The sequence below is a fragment of the Pan troglodytes genome, chromosome 3 (genome assembly GCF_028858775.2).
Source record: "Pan troglodytes isolate AG18354 chromosome 3, NHGRI_mPanTro3-v2.0_pri, whole genome shotgun sequence".
NCBI classification, from domain to species: domain Eukaryota; kingdom Metazoa; phylum Chordata; class Mammalia; order Primates; family Hominidae; genus Pan; species Pan troglodytes.
In genome coordinates this window covers 141920027-141942406 of record NC_072401.2, presented here as the reverse complement: position 1 = coordinate 141942406, position 22380 = coordinate 141920027, and the positions used below count along the sequence as shown (strand labels likewise).

The 22380-nt window shown below is 36.4% G+C and overlaps 1 protein-coding gene across 6 annotated transcripts in view; it reads left to right on the top strand.

The window, feature by feature from the left end:
* The window catches only part of MGAT4D (MGAT4 family member D), a 56023-nt gene that overhangs the window by 16298 nt on the left and 17345 nt on the right, over window positions 1–22380 (top strand). For all 6 annotated transcript variants that reach the window (XM_009448321.5, XM_054683394.2, XM_009448322.5 and 3 more), the window contains 5 exons: window positions 2480–2617; window positions 7155–7288; window positions 10284–10330; window positions 17039–17152; window positions 20046–20121. In XM_009448321.5, the coding sequence (XP_009446596.2) occupies window positions 2480–2617; window positions 7155–7288; window positions 10284–10330; window positions 17039–17152; window positions 20046–20121 (509 nt within the window). The remainder of the gene's footprint in view (window positions 1–2479; window positions 2618–7154; window positions 7289–10283; window positions 10331–17038; window positions 17153–20045; window positions 20122–22380) is intronic.

Below are 22380 nucleotides of genomic sequence, written 5' to 3'. Positions count from 1 at the left end.
TGCTTTCTGGCTCTCTGAATTGCACCACCATCCATGATCCATTCAATAGATGCAACCAGAAACCTGAGGATCACCTCTGACCCCTCCCTCTACCTCTTGCATACTTCCATGTCAGTAAAAGCAATCCTGGTTGATTCACCATTCTATATATCTCAAAAATTTGTCCACATTTTCCATCATCATTTCTGCTACATTAGTCAGGCAACCTTCCTGCTTTACCTGAGTGACTAGTAACATACAGCTAATTTTTCTCATATAAACCTTCAGTGGCTTTCCATTTCTCCAGGACAAAAAGTCCTGCCTTGTGCATCCCCTTTGTACTCCAATCCTCCCCCTACTCTTAATCCCTGGCAACCACTGCTCAGATCTCTGTTCTTATTGCTTTGCCTTTTCCAGAAGCCATGCAAATGCAATCAAACAATGTGTAACCCTTTGAAACTTGCTTCTATCACTTAGCATAGATTTACCCAAATTGTCGTGTCACCAATTGTTCTGTTTATAGTGCTGAGTAGCATTTCATTGTATCGATGTTCAATGGACATATTGTTTATCCTCTCACCAATTGAAAGGCATTTGGGTTGTTTTCAGGTTTGGGCAATTACAAATAGATGTTACTATAAGCATTCATGTACGTGTGTTTGGTATGAAGAGAAGTTTTAATTTTTTTAGAATTCATATGTAGAAGTAGGATTGACAGGGCATAGGTAAGTATATGTTTAATGTTATAAGAAACTGCCATACTGTTTTCCAGAGTGGCTGTACCATTTTTCACTCCCTCCAGCAATGTATGAGAGTTTAGTCACTCCAGTTTATTATAGCCATTTTTTTTTAAAACAGGCTCTTGCTCTGTTGCCCAAGCTAGAGGGCAATGGTGCAGTCTGGCTCACTGCAGCCTCCACCTCCTGGGCCCAAGCAATCCTCCTATCTCAGTCTCCCAAGTAGCTGGGACTACAGTCATGTGCTACCACACCTGGCTAATTTTATTTTTTGTAGAGATGGGGTCTCTCTCTGTTGCCCAGGCTGATCTTGGACTCCTGGCCTCAAGCAAGCCTCCCACCTCAGCCTTCCAAAGTGCTGGAATTATGGGACCATGCCTGTCCTATTATAGCCATTCTAATGTTACGATATCTCATAGCTTTATGTTGTATTTCCCAGAAACTAATGATGTTGAACATTTTTACTATTTGCCATCCAGATATCTTCTTTGGTGAAATGTCTGTTCAAACGGGGAATGCAATGGCACAATCATGGCTCACTGCAGCCTCCACCTCCTGAGCTCAAGGGATCCTCCCACCTCAGCTTCCTAAGCAGCTGGGACTCCAGGCGCATGCCACTATGCCCCACTGCGTGTGTGTGTGTGTGTGTGTGTGTGTGTGTGTTTAGAGATGAGGGTCTTGCTATGTTGCTCATGCTGTTCTCAAACTCCTGTTTTGCCAGTTTCTTTAACTGGGTGATTTTGTTTTCTCATTGAGTTTTGAGAGAGTTCTACACATTATCCTGGATACATATCAGATGGATATGTGATTTGGAAATACTTTCTTCCAGTTGGTGACACTCTTTCATTCTCTTTCTGATGCTTTCAGGGGGCAAGCATTTTTAATTTTTGATGAAGTCTGATTTGTGAATTTTTCTTTTATGTATTGTTTTGTTTTTTGTATTGTTATATTGTATCTAAGATCTCTTTACCTATATCAGGGTCATGAAGGTTTTCTTTTTTGTTTTTAAAAAAATTCATAGGTTTATGTTTTACATTTATGTCTATGAACATTTTTAGCTAATTTTTATAAACAGCATGAAAAACAAGTCAATGTTCAGTTTTTTCCACGTAGATGTCCAAGTGCTCAAACACCTTTATCAACTGTCTTTTCTGCATTCAATTACCTTTGCAACTTTGTCATAAGTCAGTCAACCATATTTTTGTGAACCTACTTCTGTATTCTATGATCTGTTCCATTGTTTATATATCTATTTTTTATATAATATCACACTGTTTTGACTACATTGCTATGTATTATGAATTAAAATTGGGCAATGTGCGTCCTCTAACATTTTCTTTTTCAAAATTGTAGAGGCAACTTCTAATGAAGTTTACAAATATAGTCATTAAATTTTAGGGGCTACAAAGCAAAGTTATAAAGATACAAATTTAATAAAGTGATATTAATCAAACTAGCAGAGTAAGCCAATTACAGCATGTTTCAGTTATACTTTTTTCATTTGGAACTGACAGTTCCATTGTCCTCTGTGTATCTTATAATTCTAGGCTTAAATTAAATATTACTTTATAAATAAATATGAATAATAGTTGAGCTATATTTAGCATTATTATTTTAATAATTTACATTTTAGAGTATTTGTTTTATATATTGAATGCTAAATTAATCTGTGAGTTTATTAACACCCCTTTGAAAAAATTATTCCAGGGGGAGAAAAATCCCTATGATCATATACTCAGAAGCATTATTTTTTTTTCTTTCAGTTGCACAGAAAGCAGACATATTAAATAAAAATGAAACAGTATCTAATACATTTGAAGACTTAAAGTTCTTTTTTCCTCATCTAAGGAAAGAAGGTAGAATTTATCCTGATGTAATCATTGGCAAAGGGAAAACTGGTGGTAAGAAAACTTAGAATTGGAAAATTAAATAAAGGTATTTTGATCTTTGGGGACATACTTTTAAGTTTTAAGATGTAATCCATTATTATCTTAGATTGATATGCAGACTACAGCCTATCTGGCATTAATTTGGATTACTGGAAGTCAGTATATTGTCTGGCAGAAAATAATAGTTTCATAAACACTTGGTGACTTGAATTCAAATTTAGCATAACACAAATGCTTTGAAAATAAGTAATATAAGTCAAATATACATTAAGTATATGCCAAATGTTTGGCAAATCTTTTCTCCTTGTTTTTGGAAATCTATTCTTACCTGGTTATTTTCCTGTTTCCCAGTCTTTCTGGAGACCAAGGTCAGTAATAGCTTTATACAACAGGTGATGTTTGAGGTAAGGCTTGACAAATGAGTTCAGGTTCACCAAGTATACAAGACAAGAAGAAGCTTTGGAGTTTGAAGCAGGAATATTAAGCTAAGTCTCAGGATACCTGCCTTTCCTATAAACCTCACTCATTCCAGTGAGTGAGTCACTCTAGGCCAGGCCCATCGGCTCCATGTTTTAACACACAGTTTTGTTGGAACATAGTTATGCTTATCCATTTACTTGTTGTCTATGTCTGCTTTTGTGCTCCAATGGCAGAGCTGAGTAGTTGCAACAGAGATGGTATAACCCAATAGCCAAAAATGCTTACTATCTGCCCCTTTATTTAAAAAAAAAAAAAAAGTTTGCTGACCTCTGCTCTAGGCAGTTCCTTGGGAATAAGTAGTGTTGTTTTGTATCATATGCCTCTGATGACATCATTTATCTATTGCATTCTGTGTTCCACTTACTGAGTTCTATGTTTTCTTACATTATCTCATTTAATCTTCACAATCCAATGCAATAGGGCCTATTATTGTCATCTCTGTTTTACACCTGAAAAAACTGAGGCTTAGAGAAATTAAGAAACTTCTTGAGTTCATACTTGTAAAACTCTTTACCTGTATATACATATGCATGCATATGTGTTGTGTGAATGTGTGAGAAAGTACATGCTAGACAAAAGCTATAGTTTGTAGGATGAGGAAAAGTTGAAAGACACACGCAAGAAAAACAATGCATAGAAATGATAAGATATTAGACACCAAGAATAAACATAACCTTGCATAAGCACCAGCAAATATAAATGGAAGCCCATGACACAGAGTGAAAGGAAGGAGAGAGAGACATGGTGGTGTTTGGGAGGAGCAATAGACCTCCCTGTGTAGGGGGTTGGAGGGTTGAGATAACCCAGTTATCAGAGCTGTGTTAAATCCAGAATAATTTTCTAATTCCCCAACTATTTATTGATCTCCAATCATGGTGTATGTATTTATCCTTCTTTTGAGGCCCTTTTGGTGGCTTTTCTCAATTACCAGAAGGGATTTAAGGAAGATTCTTTTCCAGGCAACTAAAAAAATCCTAACACATGAAACATATGTAAGAGGATTGAAGCCTGTGGCAAGGCCTACTAGGGAATCCATCATCAGTCTTGTTTATTCTGTATTCTAATAGATCTTGGATAATTTCTACTCTCTGTAGCCCCTCTATAACTATTTTTTATTGAGCCCCTCATCATTTTGTGCCTGGTTTATGGAAACATATTTGTAATTTATCTTGTGATTTTAGTACCACCAAAGTCAATCCATTCTTCATACTTTCCTCGAAGATATGTTAGTAAAATTCATCACTGATCATACTTGACTCTTGCTTAAAATCCTTCAGTAGACCCTCAGTGCACATGAGGTGAAGTTAGCCCCTTGGCAGGGTATATGCAGAAAAGGCTGTATCTTTCAAATCTCAGTCTCTGCCGTGCCTCTCCTTTCCAGAAACCACAAACCACTTGCAGTTCTCACAGATAGGCCAAGCTCTTTGAGAACAGATAGGACAAGCTTCATATATTCTGCATGTGCTAACCACTGCCTATAATGAACATACCTCCTCTGGCAAACCATAACTGATTTGTAATGTGACTCCCTTATCCAATATGACTTTTCAGCTTAAATGACAACTTCTCTGTGAATTCTTCCATGTCTCCTCATTTAATAAGCTTCTACTCTGTTCTGGGCACTTCTTAGGCCCTGGGATATGGGGTGAACAAGACATAGACCCCACCTTCATAGAGACAAATGATAAGGTAATTATAATATAAAGTGACTGGTGCTGTGATAAGGGAAATACCAGGGTGGAGCCAAAATTCTATGCTATGCTTTCTGGAAGAAGTGTCATATAAGTGACATGAAGGGCAAAAGAATTGGAGTAGACTAAGTAGGGAAGTGGTAGGTGGTGGATAGTGGAAAGTAGAGGGTGGTCATCCAGGTAGAGGAAAAGAAACATGCAAAAGTCAGATGGCAAGAAGGCCTAGAAAGGATGTGTGTCTTGCATGCCCAATTGGGGCTGGAGGGTATTAGTAGCAAGACCATGGACACAGGCCAAATAATAAAGGGGCTTGCCCCTTTATTATTTATTCAATTTCAACTTATTATCATTACCATGTATCAGTCTTTATGTTAGTGCTGGATTTATAATATAAGCACACATGAAGGTGTCTCTGCTGTCATTAAGCTGACATTCTAGATAGGAATGAGTTACAACAAAAGGAGTGATGAGTACTATGAAAGATAAGGTAAGAATGCATAGCTGGTGAAAGGATTAAGCATCAATTTGTGATCAAAATGACTAATATTTAGTTGAATCCTGAGAAATAAGTAGAATTATCAAAGGAAACTAGAGGAATAAGAGTATTCTAGGCAAAAAGAATGGCGTGTGCAAAGGCTTCGAGGTAAGAGTGGTATTTCGTCAATTCGAAAAGTGTGGGTAGTTGAAAAAAAGGGATAGATCAGCACCAGGTCACTAAGGGCCTTTTAAATTCTTGTAAATGCATTGTAAGGCATAGGAAGCCATTCCAGGAATTGCTTTTATACTGTATCTTACAGCTTGAAACTTGAATCCTGCCTCGATCTATCCATAAAAATCAATTCCAGGTGGATTGCAGCTCTAAATATGAAAGGCAAACAATAAACTATTAGAAAATCACTCAGAAGAATGTCTTTATGACCTGAAGATAAGCAAAGATTTCTTAACAAGACCCAGAAAACCCAAACAACAAAGAAAATGGATGACAAATTGCACTACATTACAATTAAGAATTTCTCTTCATCAAGGGGCAAAACATTGAAAAGGGAACCAAGAGTGGGAGATAATATTTAATAACACATATAACTGACAAGGGGTTCATATTCAGAATATATAAAGAGTATCAATACAATCAATAAGAAAAATGCAGACAACTCATTAGAGAAATGGGCAAGAGCTTAAACAAGGATTTTACAAAAAAGAATAGCCAAAAGCCAATAAGTGGCCGGGCACAGTGGCACATGCCTGTAATCCCAGCACTTTGGGAGGCTGAGGTGGGCAGATCACTTGAGGTCAGGAGTTCGAGACCAGCCTGGCCAACATGGTGAAAACCTGTCTGTACTAAAACTACAAAAGTTAGCCGGGCATGGTGGTGCATGCCTGTAATCCCAGCTACTCGGGAGACTGAGGCAGGAGAATAGCTTGAACCTGGGAGGTGGAGGTTGCAGAGAGCTGAGATTGAGCCATTGCACTCCAGCCTTGGCAACAGAGTGAGACTCCATCTCAAAAAAAAAAAAAAGCCAATAAACATGTGAAGATATGTTCAAACTCAATAGCAATCAGCTGTTCCTTCCAAAGTTCCATAGTTTTTCTTAAGTAAATACTTCTCAGTTTATCAGGGCCCTGAAATGACTGTTTTGACCTTTTTTTTTTTTTTTTTTTTTTTTGCAGTTTTATTACTGCTTTCTAGAAAGAAGATTTTCTGAGTTTCTCACTTAGCCATTCTGGAAGTCCTTATCCCTATCTTAAAGAGGGGGACATAAGGCTGGAGATGTTGTGTATCTTGCCTAAGCCCATATGGCCAGGTACCAGTATAGTTACGATTGGTAGCCTCAATCTTAGCTGCACCCGTACAGCCAAGATGTGTACATCTTGGAGCCCTAGTGCTCCAGCTATTCTTGGGCAACAAAAGTTACTTAGAGATGTGGATTCATTCCATCAAATCATTTAGAAATTACTTCATACATTCTTTCACAGATGAAAATATTTCATAGTAATTTTTTCCTGTTTTGGGTTCCAGTGTCTTGTTAGGAAAAGAAGAGAGAATCGACCAATATGTGACATTTTATACTCAGTTAGATGAAGCTATAGTAAGTGGAAAGTGGTTAGTTTTATTTTTGCTACACCAAAATCTTTTAACATAAGAACATCTTGGAGTCTGTTTAGTGCTTTTACTAACAATCCACTGCAAATTTCCTCAAAAAGAAAATGAAATATGTGATAAAAATTAACACAGTTTGGATTATTTTTGTAATACAGTTTCAAACACTCATTTTATTACCATAAGACTAACCCAAACATAGGAATAAGCATAGAATGAATGCTAAACTATGTTTTTCTCTGTGGTATGGAATGATGATTTCATACTCCTATGTCCACAGTTTCTTTTGCGCTGGGTATTTCTACTGTTAACAGAGGAAATTATAGTTACCTGAAACAGACACTGACCTCTGTTGTCTCCAGGATGACGCTCTCCCAAGAGAAGGATTCTGTAGTGATTGTCTTGGTCGCAGATGTACGTATACAAAATAAGGAGCTCTCCTTATTCTCACCCTATGGTCTCCAAATTCCCTTCCTCAATGGTAATAATCATTGTACCATGTTGAAAACTGTTTTCTTAATTTTAAAAAGCTACCCATAGATGCCTTTTTTGGATACCAGACAACATACTTAATACTTCTTCGATACTGCTGAGAAGGAATTAAATATGTAAATCTAAAAGGACAACATAATGGCTTCATGTGGGAAATATAAGATTGCTAAATTTGAATTGCATTTAATATAGAATCCCTGAATCCCTGACTACTATATGGCTCAGAAGTTATATTTACAAACAAAATTAAAATTATTAAAATCGATGCTATTAATAAAATGTGCCCAGTCCAATAAGAGTTTGGTATATGAATCAAGAGATAATTTGTATTAAGCAACAACACCTATGATTGAGAGACTTTCTTATGCTTGAGAGATTGTAGATGATTTTTATACACATTTATAACCTGCATTACATCCCTGTGAGGTAGCTGTTACTGTCCTGATTTTAGGGATAATGGACCTAGATTTTACAGAAGGTAAGTAACTTGCCCAGTAATTAATAGAGCAGATTCAAGCCTAGGTCTCTCTAATGACCCCAAAGATTTCCACTGTTCCTAATACCATTTAAAACTATAAAGTACTGTGTGAATATTAGCACCATAAGACTTTTTGGAGAGAAATTTGGCAACGTATGTTAAATTTAAATGTATATGTACTTTGTCTCAGAAATTCAAATTCTGGGAACTCATCCTAAGGAAATAATCAGGCAAGTGTATAAAAACAGTAAAAATGGTGGGGCATGGTGGTTCATGCCTGTAATTCCAGCACTTTAGGGTGTTGGGGCAGGAAGATCACTTGAGCTCAGAAGTCTGAAATCAGCCTGGGCAACATAGCGAGACCCCCATCTCTACTTAAAAAAAAAAAAATTCATAGCTAGAAATGATGGTGTGCACCTGTAGTCCCAGCTACTTGGGAGGTTGCAGCAGGAGGATCATTTGAGCCCAGGAGGTAGAGCCTGTAATGAGCCATGATTGCACCACTGCACTCCAGCCTGGGCTACAGAGCGAGGCCCTGTCTCAAAAAACAAACAAATGAACAAGCAAACAAAAACCAGTAAAAATATGGCAGTATAGTATGGAAGTTGAGAACAGACTCTGGATTTAGAAGTCCAAGGTTAAAATGCCAGCTTCTCTACTTCCCAACCAGTGAACTTGAGCAACTTACTTAATTTATCTATGCCTCATTTTCTTTTATCTCTAAAATTGTGATAATCATATTGCCTATGCCATAAGGTTGTTGGGGGATGAAATTAGCTAATATATTTAAAGTACTTAGAGTGATGTGTGGCACATAGTAAGTGCTAAATAAATAATTATTTCAAGGATTTTCAGTGCATTGTTGGGTTATGAAAGCATAATATTGGAAACAACCAAAATATCTACCCATAAGAGACTGATAAAATACCTTGCTATATATCTCCACAATGCAATACTTGGTAGGCATTGAAAGAAGAATGAATATCTATACTCACTGATACAAAGTGATGTTCATGTCCTATTGTTAAGTGAAAAAAAAGCTGTAAAGCATCATGTTTAACATAATGTTATCATTACGTTAAATAGGAATGAAGGAAAGAAGGAAAAGATGGAGGGAGGGGAAAATATATAGAAACAAATGAAATATATGAAGAAAAAAGAAAATGAGCAAACTTTGGAATGATATAAAGATATCATTAATATAAATAATGGTTATCTCTAAATGCTGGGATTAAGAAGAACCTTTATTATCTTTTCTTTATTCTTTTTGTTATTGCTTGAATTTTCTATAATAAAGATGTCTTTGAATGCAGAAAAAACTCGAAACAGAACAAGCAATAGAAGAACTATTAGAAAAATAGAAATGAAAGATTAAAATCATTGCATCCCAGTTTAATTTATTAACATTAAAAGAAAGCATGCACATAATCTCCAAAATGTTTCATCCTATTGCCTTATTTTATATATTAGAATCCTTACTTCTTTGCTGTTAGCACAACCCATGTCTGTCTAAAATGTTTAGATTTGTAATAAAACATTGGAGGAAGACTTTTAAATGGAATATAAAATGCTTACGAAATATGACTTTGACACCGTGTTTAAAATACAATATGTTTCAGTGTGAGACAAATAGCTAGTGATTCAATTTATGGTTAAGAGCCTCCAGTACTATAGGAGATTTATCTACATCATGTCTGCTATTTTTAAACAAGAAACCTGAGTACATACATCCAGAGTTGCCTTTCAGAGTACTCAGGTTCAACAACAGAACTGTGATTGTTCAAAATATTTTCAAAATTTTGTGTTGGAAATGCTTATGGGCCCTGAGGCTATATCTTGTAAATGCCACGTTATTTTTTAAAAAATTATCCCAAGAGGGTAAACCATCAAAAGCTTTTTGCAGGAGTCTGTCATCTAATCTAGCACACTGTTCAATGAAGAGCAGGTCCACAAAGTTTATTGTCAGGAAGGCAAATTGGAATCAAGCTGAGTAATACTGTCTGGAGAAATATGATATAATTTTGAAGTAAGCTTATTGTCATATAATACTCAGGAAATGAAGAGTAGTTTTCAAAAGGAGTAGTTCTTTGAAATAAGCCATTCATAGATGACCATTTTTAGACTAAAAACATCTTTAGATATATAATATTTTATGTAATCTTATATATCTAAAAAGTATATAAATTTAAGGGTAAATTTTGGATTATAATATTTCACATTGTGGCAAAGAGAAAAGAATGAAATATTTCCTGTATTCAAGTCAAATTTTTTAAGAACATGGATATTTTTAAATCTTTTAATAGAAAGTAAAAACACTAAAAATTATTAGTATGCAATAGCATTTCACACACAAATTAGATTTATATATAGCAAAAGAAGTTGTATTAATAGAACTATGAGACATGCTTAGTTTCAGTAAAATATTTTTCTCATTTTTAGAGTAATGAAGATTATTTACATTCTGTTGTTAAAATGATTACAAAAAAGTAAGTACTGTCTGATATATTTTTAAATTAGCCATTCTTTCATTTTTCTATCTTATTTTTTCTGTCCAATTGTATAATTATTTTCTTAGTGATCATATACTTTTTAATGAGTATAGCTGGCAGAAAGAACCTGTAGTCCTTTCTAAGCTGTGATGAAGTATGGCTTAATGGTTTTCCCAATTTTGCTGGATATCTACCAATTAGAATTTACATTTTTCATGTTATACTGTTTATCCTGCATGAGAACCATTGGTACCGAGAGAAGCCCATTGAGTTATTTTTAAAACATTCCTGTATCCTTTACTGTGTGAAGTTACTTCACCACTTCTGCTTATAATCTCCTTCAGCTGTAAGCAGCCGAAGCACATACAGATTAACTAATATGAAGCTCTTTATCAAGCAAGATGCTGTGGAATAGACCCTGCCTTCCAAATCCTAAGTTCAAATAGGTGATACAACTTGAAAAAGAAATGAAAAGAGAGAGAAGGAAGGAAGGAAGGAAGGAAGGAAGGAAGGAAGGAAGGAAACAAAAAGGAGAAACGAGAAACGAAAGGAAAAGGAGGACCAGGCATGGTGACTCACACCTGTAAGGCCAGTACTTTGAGAGGCCAAGGTGGGTGGATTGCTTGAGCCCAGGAGTTCGAGATCAGCCTGGGCAACATGGCCAAACCCCATCTCTACTGAAAAAATAGCCCCCAAAATTAAGCCGAGCCTGGTGGTGTGCACCTGTAGTCCTAGCTACTAGGGAGGCTGAAGTGGAAGGATTGCCAGTGCCTGGGAGGTGGAGGCTTCAGTGAGCCGAGATCATGCCACTGCACTCCTGCCTGAGTGATAGAGTGAGACCCTGTCTCAAAAAAAAAAAAATTATAAAATAAAGAAAGGAAGGAAGAGGCTAGCATTGTCCTAGTGGTAATGGGGAATAAATATGACAACATGTAGACGAAGAAGTATTTAATTTAACTCTACCTGCAAATATCAAGAAGGACTTTCCTGAGAAGGTAATAATTGAGCAGAGTCTGAAGGAATAAGTAGACATTCTTCAGGCAGACAGGGGGAAAATGTCATGCCTGATAAATAGAATTGCTGAGGAAGGCAGAGAGACCAAAGAAGGAGCATGCTAAACTTTTGAACATGTAAGTCTATTTTGGAAATGGGTATTTGGAGTTAAGGCGGAAGGACTGGTGGGAGATAAGGCAGGTGCTGTTGACATCACGAAGGGCCTATGCACCATGCTAAGAAATATGCACTCTGTGCTGTAGACCAGGGCTGCAAATGTGGCCTTCAGGCTGAATCTGGCTGACAGGCCGTGTTTTGTTTAGCCAGTAAAGTGTTTTGCTTTGTTTTATTTTTCCTCACCAAATAGCTCTAGTGGCTGAGGCAGTTAGTTGTTCTAGTCAAAACAATTCCAGCTAGTAAGTGTAGAATGAATGGAATTGGAGAATCACCGTTTTGAAGCGCGTCATTAAGTGAGAGGGTTGGGGGAACTTTACTAGGAAGGTATGCCTGTCAGTGTCCGCACAGGAAAACTCCTGGTCGTTCAAATAGAGGAAACAGGCAATTTCACACAAACAATTGGTCAAAACAAGTTTCAGAGGACTGAGAGCACAGAAGGGAGAAGAAAGAGCACAGAGCAGCGGGAAGGAGAGGACATTAAACCCGGGGATCAGAGGCTCTGGAAATCGGCCTACTCAGCAGCTGGAACCTCCGCCACCGCGGGAGCTGAAAGAGGAGGCGTATCCTTGGCTTCGACTGCCTTCCAGGCTCTTGTCACTTACTGCTTCCCGCAGGCAGAGGCCAACCGGTACCCCGCTAGCAAGGGCGTCCCGCAGGACAGGATGCACTGCAGAGCAGAGGGGTGCGATGTGCAGTGTGAGCTGTGCGCAGCCAGGGTCGCTGAAAGTCTGGCGATGGAAATGATGCCAAGAAAGAGTTATTCCCCCGACTTAAACAAAACAACAAAACAAAAAACCCTGAATGCAATCAAGCCTTAGGAGCTGAATTCCAGTTTACAGGATACAGAGCAAATAAAGGAGGCCATCTGGGGCAAAACAATCAAGATGTGGGACCTTCTGCAGAAAACTGACCCAGGTTCTTTAAAAAGTGGAATGGCGATGGGGGAAGAAAGAAAAATGACGGTGACCGGTCTAGATTATAAATTTTAAAAAGAAATAGGGATAATCAATTACAATGAGCGACCTTATTTGGGTACTTGTTTGAGCGCCTACTCCCCCAAAATAGGCACTTTTTAGACGACTGCGGACATTTGAAAATTGACTAAGTATTATGTGATGTTAAATAATCATTTATAGTTTTGCAAAGTGTGAATAATACCATTGTGGTTATCTAAATAAATGTCCTTTTTAATATTCACACTGAAGAATGTAAGGGCGAAATGATATCCAGCATTTGTTTTAAAATACTTAAGCAAAAAAGGGGCAGCTGCGTAGATGAAACAAACGTGGCAGAAAATAAATGGTTATTGAAGGAAACTGATTTGGGGTTCATTATATTTCTATTTTTGTGGATGTTTGGTAATTTTTATAATACATATTTAAAGAAATGAATGTAGACTATTATCAGTAAGTTCAACTGATAGGAAGAAAAGTCAAAACACCTGTCTTAAGGGACACAAATACTGTTTGGGAGGTTTTGAGGTGGAAGCACCTGGAGTTTTTACTCGTGCTGCAGTAGAGAGAGGAGGGGCTGATGAAGCAAGGCAGGAGGGAACTGGAGACTCAGGTGGAGGGAGCTTTAGACAGCACTGAGACCAAAGAGGAGATGAGAGCAGGTGAAAGAGTAGAAAAATTAATTTGTTGGGGGAAAGACGGTGTAATCATCTTAAAAATCCTTTTTTAAAGATTTCTCTTTTCTCTGTGAAGGAGGTAAGCCCCTGTGTTGAGAAGGAGGGATTCATTGGCAGTGAAGGAACTTAGGGTAGTGAAGGCTTGAAATAGGTGATTTATGTGAAGGGAGAGGGATTAAATAAAGATTAAACAAAACACCATATACATCTAGTTTTTCCCCTAAAAGACTCCCCAGGAAAAAAGTTACCTTATACTTGAACCCTTAAAAAATCTTCTCATACTCAAGGATGCCTTCTCAGTTGCTTTATTCTGAACAATAAACTACTATTTAGAGAAGAGAAGACACATTATCCTGAAGTGGCCTCAATCTATGCTAGTTTGGCATTCTTATAGGAGACTCCTGACAGAATCAATTAAAAAGAAGGCAAAGGTGTAAAACAATTCCTGGAGATATGACCACATCATTGTAAGCCTTTTGAAAATCACTTAAAAAAATTAGAGTATGTGGTTACTTGTAAAGATCTCCAATGAAAACATTACCTAATGTATGAGAATACTTCTGATTTGCTACAAAATTTTCAGAGACAATGTCACTGGTTTTAGAAATTGCCGTATTGTAGTTAGAATTGAAAATCAAGGATACTGGAAAACTGTGTCAGGTGATTCAAAAAGTGATTCTAGTGGTGATAATTATATTGATAATACCAATGCAGGATAAAGAGTTGGAATATAATTATTTTTTGTGAAAGTAGAGTAAAGCAATAATTTAAAATATGAATAATATAATAGTGAATATTCACTATTTAATATTCACTATTTTTAATATTCACTATTAAATTATAATAGAATAATTTAATAGTGAATATTAAATTTAAAACATTATCAAAGGTAATATAGACATATAACTTTTAAATTTACATGTCTAAACTTTTGCCTATTTAATTTAGCTAAAAACCCTTTTCCTAGGTTTTCTCATTAGGGTAATGAGAGATTGTTTTATATTTGGATTAGTCCTAGATTGAAACTATATAATTTTTAAAGGACTCATCTATGTTTGTATATAACCTCATATGAAACTATATATAACTATGCACTTTACATAAACCTATAGAGTTGTAAGATTTCCACTCTTGTATGACTATAAGGTAAAATCATTCATTTTTAATGGCAACAACCTAGAGTTATATTATTTTCTCCAGTCATTGGAAACTAGCAATTCCCATATAATTAAGTCAAGGGCTTTTGATGCTGTATATAAATAACCTAACAAGCTATAAAAGTTTTAAAGAGTCCTAGAAAGCTGTCAACACACAAAATTTCAAGTATCTTGCTTAAAACAAATTGAATAAAACCAAGACTGGAATCTTTCTCTCCATCATGACTGGGAAATTATATCATCAAAGTAGAAATTGTAACTTAACTTTTGGTGCTTTTTGGACTTTGGATGGAATTTTCTAGAGGACAAAATTTGTGTATCTCTGTAATCTAAACTTTTTGATGATTGTGTATGCTGCAACTTGATGTTATTTCCCTTTATCTGTACTAAATTGCCGCACAAGATCTTGTAGTTTAAGGTTACACAAATTCATTTAAAAATTTAGATATTATGTTACTAACTTTTACCACAAAGCAAACAACCAAACTCTCCATTCTTTTTTTTTTCCACGCCAGTATTTTCTATTCCCCAAGGAACATATTAGAATTCGTTTTTTAAAAATCTTTTCATTTGATATATCATAAAATCAGAGGGCAGCCAGTAAGACTTTCATCCCCTTCACTCCTCCACTTATGCTCCCATCAAAATAAATAACCAAAAACCTTTCCACTAATGTACAGAGCCTGGGAAGAATTCCAACATGTATTTTGAACAGTTCTTTCCCCCCAAGTTTTTAAGTTACTATTCCAGTTTTACAGATGAGGAAATTAAAGATCAGAAAAAATAAATTACTTCCTTGAAGTTAGGAAGTAAAACAAGCAAAATTGGCACAGAGACTTTTCTAGGTCTAAAACCCATATTCTCTCTAGCACAATATGCTACTCCAACCCCATTTTCATGATACATACCCATTATAAAACATGAGCTTTCTTCCATGTGTGTTTGTGTGTGTTTATATATACTCAGGCAATCCTTGATTTGAAAGATAGCATGGGGCCATAAAAATGATTGTGCAAGTTGAAACCATGCAAGCCAATATTAACAAACAATGGGAAAAAAATCACAATTGTTCCATGACCTTTAAACGTATGTTAAAACATTACTCTCTGTCAACTATAAATACATAGAAAAATGAAAAATATTGTTAAGCTAATTTATTACACTGTAATTTAAAACATTAAAATTATTGAGTATTAATGATTTGATTTCTTTTAAAAATTTTATCAAGAGTAATTTAAATGGTCCTTGCCTTTTTCTTATCACAGAACTTAAAATACTGAGCAAATGTCTTTTCTATGCTTCAGCAAATTGTTATACTCCTTTCTAAGTTTGGATCAGTTCCAGCATTTTATCATTTGTGTTTTCAATGTCATGAAATATCTCTGAGAGTTCCTTTAATGTGAAGTTTTTCAGCAGCATCATTTCCTATGTGACATAATTTCACCACAACCATTTTTCTTATTTGTCAGTTAAGTTCACCTTCACTAAGTTCCCTTTGTTGCATCTCTAGAGTCACTCAAATAGAGGAGGTGTCAACATTCCCATGATCAGCTCTTTTACAGCACATCCAAATTCACTACCAGCATTCACCTTCTGCACTTTCATCTGTCAGCCAATTTCCTCTTTGGATTACCTACTTTTGTTAAATATCATGTAGGCTTATCACTGGGAGGCGACGCAAGACAACCACATGTTTTGCTGTCAACAGGTGAACTAAATAGTAGATGTACAGTGACCAGTCACCAAAAGACTTTGAAAGAAGTGATGCAATTAGTCACTAATGATGATGTGCATCTGCTATTTATATAGTGATTTGTGCATTGAAGAGCTAGCAGTGAAGTTTGTACTTTACACAATTGTTCACAATATATCATGACTACAGTGTTGTTGTGGGAGACTGGTGTTATTTAACTAAAACACAGTAACTGAAATTCATACATTCAGAATTGTACAAAGCAAGGACTATTCTGCCCATAATGGAGATTACGCATATAAAACTGTAAGCTTTTAAATTTTTTATGTAGTACAAAATAAACATTTCCTTGAACCTTTAACATGTTAATAAATAATGTAATGCCTAAATTCCAATCTCATTTAAAATCACATTATCTCTAAAGGAAGACCATTTAAAATTTTCTACTTGGTTTCCCATCCTTTACCTTGATGGTACAAGATTTATATTGGAATTTTTGTGAATCATATTTTATGTAGTTTAGTGATGACCTTGTTGATCTATCACATTAACGTTTAAAAATAAAGATGCTAAAGAGTACACATAGTCCTCCAATGAGTTGTGGACAAGAGTCTGACTAAATCCTTGCTTGCTGGGGTAATCTAGTTTCAGGAGCCAAATTGCTATTCAGTAGGACTTTTATTAAATTCAAAATTATGCATTTAAAAATCATCAAATGTTCTTGCTTTCTTGCAGTCACTGTGTTCTCATAATCCATGAGTTTCATTGTTTCAAATGTCAGAGTACACATCTGGCTATAAACTTTAAAAATGTCAAAGTACCTGTAATTTTTATAAGAAGAAACTAATTTTATATTGTGTATTTTAATATGTCTGTTATTAATTTATTAAAAAATGCTTTGGCTAGTTTTATGATGCTGGTATCATGTATCAACATGTGAAATAATTCAAATCAAATATTATGTGGCCATGCATAAGAAAATTATTTTTAAGTATTTATGTTATTCTGGAAAATTAAATATTCAATTATAAGTCTGCATTTACTTCTATTTATAGATTCAAAAGGCAAGTGAGGTCTGGATCCTTAGAGGTCATTTCAATACCTGCCTTTTTATACTCAAGCATGTTAAATGCCAAGCACTTAGCTGAGGCCTCACGAAAATTAGCCAGGTATGTCATATTAGAAAATAGTAGCCTTAAATAACTAACTTCATCTGATAAAATCTTGGAATCAGCTCATATTAGAAACTATTTCAGACACAGTGGTGTTCTGGAGCTGGCTTCTACTGGCTTTCAAGACCCAACTATGTGCATCACTTCCCAACTCTGTGTTCAATAACATCGAGTTGATAGCATTAGCCACAGTAGGAGTATTTATACCGTGGAAATGGGCAAAAGCTACAAAGCAGGATGTCCATCCCTCCACCCCCAAGTCAGTTGTTAAACATTTACCAGCTCACCACTGATGGTCTATGTTCACGTTTACAGACAATAATCAGCAAAGGCATAATAATGAGGAGGGGGAGAGCCTGGGATTATAAATCATTACAGCTGGATTCTAGTCCCAGCTGTTCTGTTTGCTGGTCATTGTAGGCAGGTAATTTCACCTTTTTTTCTTAGCTTTCCTAACTTTCTAGTGTGTATAATGACACCTATATTGCATAATTGGAAGAGTCATTATGAGAATAAAATATATTTGTGAAAGAATCTTAAAAAATTAAAAGCTCTATACACATACAAAGGATTATAATTTGGGGTATTAGTGTGGTAAGTATTATGGGAAATGTAATAATTTGGTCCCTCAAAACTTAATAAAGAAAAAGACATGCCAGAAATCAGAAAAAGGTCTTATCCCAGGAAACCGATTAGCCTTCTTTTGTGTTAAAATTATAAATGGTGTGTCAGAATCTAGGAATCTTTTAAGCGTTTTGTTTTGCTTTTAATTAGTGGTCCACATTATGCCCAGTTTTTAGAGTCACAAAGCTGGGAGTCATCCTGGATCTTTGTTTTTCCTTCAGCCTTTTATATCTCTGTTATTGTTTCTTTTTTAAAATCTCTCTACACATTGTCCCTCTCATCCTCCTTCCATTGGCTTGGATTTAGTTCAGGCCTTCACCATTACAGAGTCCCTAATCCTAGCCTAACCTAGCCTCTCTTACAATTCATTCTTCATGCTGTACCCAGAAGAATATTTTCTCATATGAGATCAAGTCCAAAGTTTCCCACATATCATAAAATATCCTTCATGATCTGGTCTGCCAACCTTGCAATCATTAACTTCCTTCTGTCAGCTCTCTGTGCCCTAAAACTAAGTGGCATGTTCTTCCACCCTTTCCACAACTTTGAAAACTTACTGTAAGATAGCCAACATTGTTGATATCTTCACGTAGCACTTATCTAATTGTTGTACTTTTATTATTTTTTTTCTTATGAGGTTATGAGACGCAGAAGGGCAAGAATGACCTTGGGTACTGCTTTTTTTATATTCAGGACCTGGTCTGGTTTCTAGCTTAGTATGAGAATAAAGTTTCTTTGGGTGAGTTTATATCCAGGCAACCCTATGAGCAGGGATGAGCTCTTGCCCCAGACTACAAGCCTCCCCACCGAGAAAGCAAGCAGGGCTCTCATGCCTCACCCCTCCCTGCCTGCCCACACCTTCGCACCTTTGGCAGTGGCTTCTGTGCTCATATCTGCATTTCCCATTCACCCTGCCCCCAGATTATGCTCAAGAAAATTTGTGCTCAGTCAAAATTATTACAAAGTTCAGCTAGGAGTTTCCTTCACCCTGTGACCCCTCCCCAGTTCCACTGGCTGCCTTCCTTTCCCCAAAGAACTCTGTGAGATAAGGCCAGGAATGACGTCCCTGGGCTGGAGTTGGGGACCAGGAGTGCCTACAGGGCTCTTCCCGCTGCTTCGTCTACTTTTATATTTCTCTTGGCTTCCTAAATCCATTTCAGCTCTAGGTAAGGTTAAATCCTTCTCTCATGTTCTGGATTTTCAGGTTCCTCAGTGGGGATGTGTGTATGGAGGCCAACTTTTCCCCCCTTACTCTTTGGGAACTCGCAGTTTTTCAGCCATCTCACAGAGTTTGCAGTGGCAAGCCAGTTCTTTCAAAGGGTTTGTGAATTCTTTAGGTTTTCCTGGTATGTTGCTGCAGTGTTTCTTGAAGTAAACGTTCACAATATGAGTCTCCAGGCACTGTTCTGCCTGGCCAAGCAGGAGCTGCACATTAGTCCTGTCTCCTATCTGCCATTTTTTTTTTCTATAATTTTCTCCTTAATTCTTTTCAGTTATCATTCAAAATTTTTGACTCCCTAGAGTTCAAATTGCCCCAAATTTGGCCACAATCAATCAGCTGGAGAGTAGTAATTCATACAATTACTCCATTCCCTAGGATTGGGAGAGTTGGGGCAATGTGTGCTCACATATTTCATCAGAGGCCAAACATAAAGTCACCTTGTGAAGGGAGTTAACATTGGGTTTCTTCAAGAGGACCATGAAGAGTTCCAGAGGCTTGTGGAGACTACTTTCAAAATAAAAACAAAAAAAGCAACCTTTCCCTTCCAAGTAAACCAAGGGGTAAGACTTAGGGCAAATGGTTTAAAGACCCATAAAAAGAAATATTAATACTCTGTAGCAGATAGTTAACCCTAAGAATTGGGGAGAAAACTCTTGGATGATAGAATCAATAAAGAAAGCTGTTAGGAGAGACATTGAAAAAAGAATAAAGTTTCTTTATACTTTCATTTGAACAAGACCTAAAATCAGAAAGAATATTAACACTATTATCTAGATCAAAACTTATCTAGATAGAAATGTAAAACAAATGGGTTGTGCTTATCCTGGTTTAGCAATGGTAGACACTGTTCATTGAATAAAGATGGAAAACTTTTTAGTATAAGCATATTCAATTTTACTTAATTGAAATTAATTAAAATTAGTTACTTAATTGTAGCTAGTACTCTGTTAGTAAACTGCCAAAGAGTTTTTTAATTACTAAAGTATGCTTATAAATAAAAATTAATAATGACAAATATTAACAGATCTTATTGATTACCTTTAGTTGGCGAACCAAACAGGTATTGGATTTTTGCATTTTGATGCTGTATGCCCAACCCAAGGCCAAGTATTATTTACAGGTCAGAAATTGGGGTGTGTGTGTGTGTGTGTGTGTATACGCCAATTATATCTGTAGATAGATATAATTTAAATTGAAAGTGTTACTTTCTCCCTCCTTCCTGTAATTTCTTCTTCCTCATTGTATTCCTCCACCTTACTTTATATTCAGAAAATAGAAAATACTCACTGTATTAAAATGCCAAAGGAAGTTTAAAATTGATTATATATGAATATTCTTACTAGGTTCACTGTTACAGAGAAAATTATAGTTACCTGAAGCAAACTGAAAAGAAAATCTCAAAAAAACGAAATTGTAGTGCCTATATTTATTTCTTGGCTTACAATTTTATTAGATTAAGCAAATGCATTTTGAGCATTTGTCAGACATTGTATACACTTATCATTGCTACCCTAAATTTATTCATAATACTTTATGAGTAACACAGTTCTCAGTGCCTTACTGTATTTGTAAAAGTAAATAACTTATATATAGTTTGTACCCTATAAATCTCTCCACATTGTTAAATAATAATGTTGTGTTTCTAAATAGTAAGTATGGACCACACTACATAGACAATGTGCTCTTATTCGAAGAATTTGCAGAAGAGAGTTGTAGACTAGAGAGAAAGTTAGAGAAAGGCCTAAAGCAAGGTCTTCTCTTTCATTGGTCCCTTTTGATTCCTAGTTAGTGGCAATGTCATGAAAACACAAGATCCAGCCAATGTACTCTTCCCAATTTGAAACACCACAGTTCTATTCTGTGTCCTCATAGTGTGCCTGAGGACTGCCACATTTTTCTTAATTACTTATGAGGCCCTCTTAGTCTACAGATTATGTATAATATATATTAAATAAAAAAGAAAACTCATTTCCATTGCCCTGTCTCTCTTATGGAGGATATTTTTAGGCTTACACCATTATTCTAACCAACTAGTTGTGGAGTTGTGGATGAGAGTGCTGGTTGCTTTTTGGCTTCTCTTTGCTGGGAACTAACTGGAGATAGAACGTGGCACCTTTCATCACAAGCATAAAGCTACTTAGTCTTAGCTATGGTCTGAATGTTTGCATCTCTCCCAAAGCCTCCCAAAGTTTTGTTTTTGTTTTTTTGTTTGTTTTGTTTTGTTTTTGAGACAACGTCTTGCTCTATCGCCCAGGTTGGAGTGCAGTGGCACAATCGCGGCTCACTGAAGCCTCAAGTAGCTGGGACTACAGGTGCACACCACAACACCTGACTAATTTTTTGTAGTTTTTATATAGGCAGGGTTTGGCCATGTTGCTCAGGCTGGTCTCAAACTCCTGGGTTCAAGCAATCTGCCTGCCTCATCCTCCCAAAGTGCTTGGACTATAGGCGTGAGCCACGGCTCCCGGCCTCCCTCCCAAAATTAATGTTAAAATTCTCACCCCCAAGGTGATAGTATTTGGAGGTGGAGCCTGTGGGAGGCAATTAGATTATGCAGGCAGAGCCTCATAAATGGGATTCGTGCCCTTATAAAAGATACCTCAGAGAGCTAGCTAGCCCCTTTTACCGTGAGGACACAGTGGAAGCCATCATCTATGAGGAATAGGCCTTCAGCAGACATAAGCCTGCTAGCACTTTGTTCTTGGCCTTCCCAGGCTCCAGGACTATGAAATATAAGTGTTTGTTGTTTATAAACTACCCATTCTATGGTATTTTGTTATAACAGCTCAAATGGACTAAGACAGTCTTAAACTAGAAACTGAAGTATTTGTGAGGATGAAAGTGGATTTAGATAAAGAGACTCTTTCAAAGAGGGATTTAGATGGAATGTTTAGTATTTAGGAAAGAAACAGATACTCTCTTGTCTGGTTAATCTCAGAATCAAACATGGAGCAGGGTGTGGTGTCTCATACCTGTAATCTCGGCACTTTGGGAGGCCAAGGCGGGAGGCTCACTTGAGCCCAGGAGTTGGGAGGCCAAGGCAGGAGGATCGCTTGAGCCCAGGAATTCGAAACCAGCCTGGGCAGCATGGTAAAACCCTATCTCTACAAATAATGTAAAAATTAGCCAGACATGGTGGCACGTGCCTGCAGTCACGCCACTGCACTCCAGCCTGGGTAACAGAGTGAGACCCTGTCTCAAAAAAAAAAAAAAAAGGAAATCAACTAACTGTAAATACCTTCAATTAATTGAAACTGAAATAAAATTATTATTTTATAAAAACATTTTCTTCAGTATATTCAGTTGTATTTTTTATTTTCAAGCTAATATAGCTTTACTCAATGGAAGCGTCAAAGGTACTAATGTCTTTTGGGGTTTT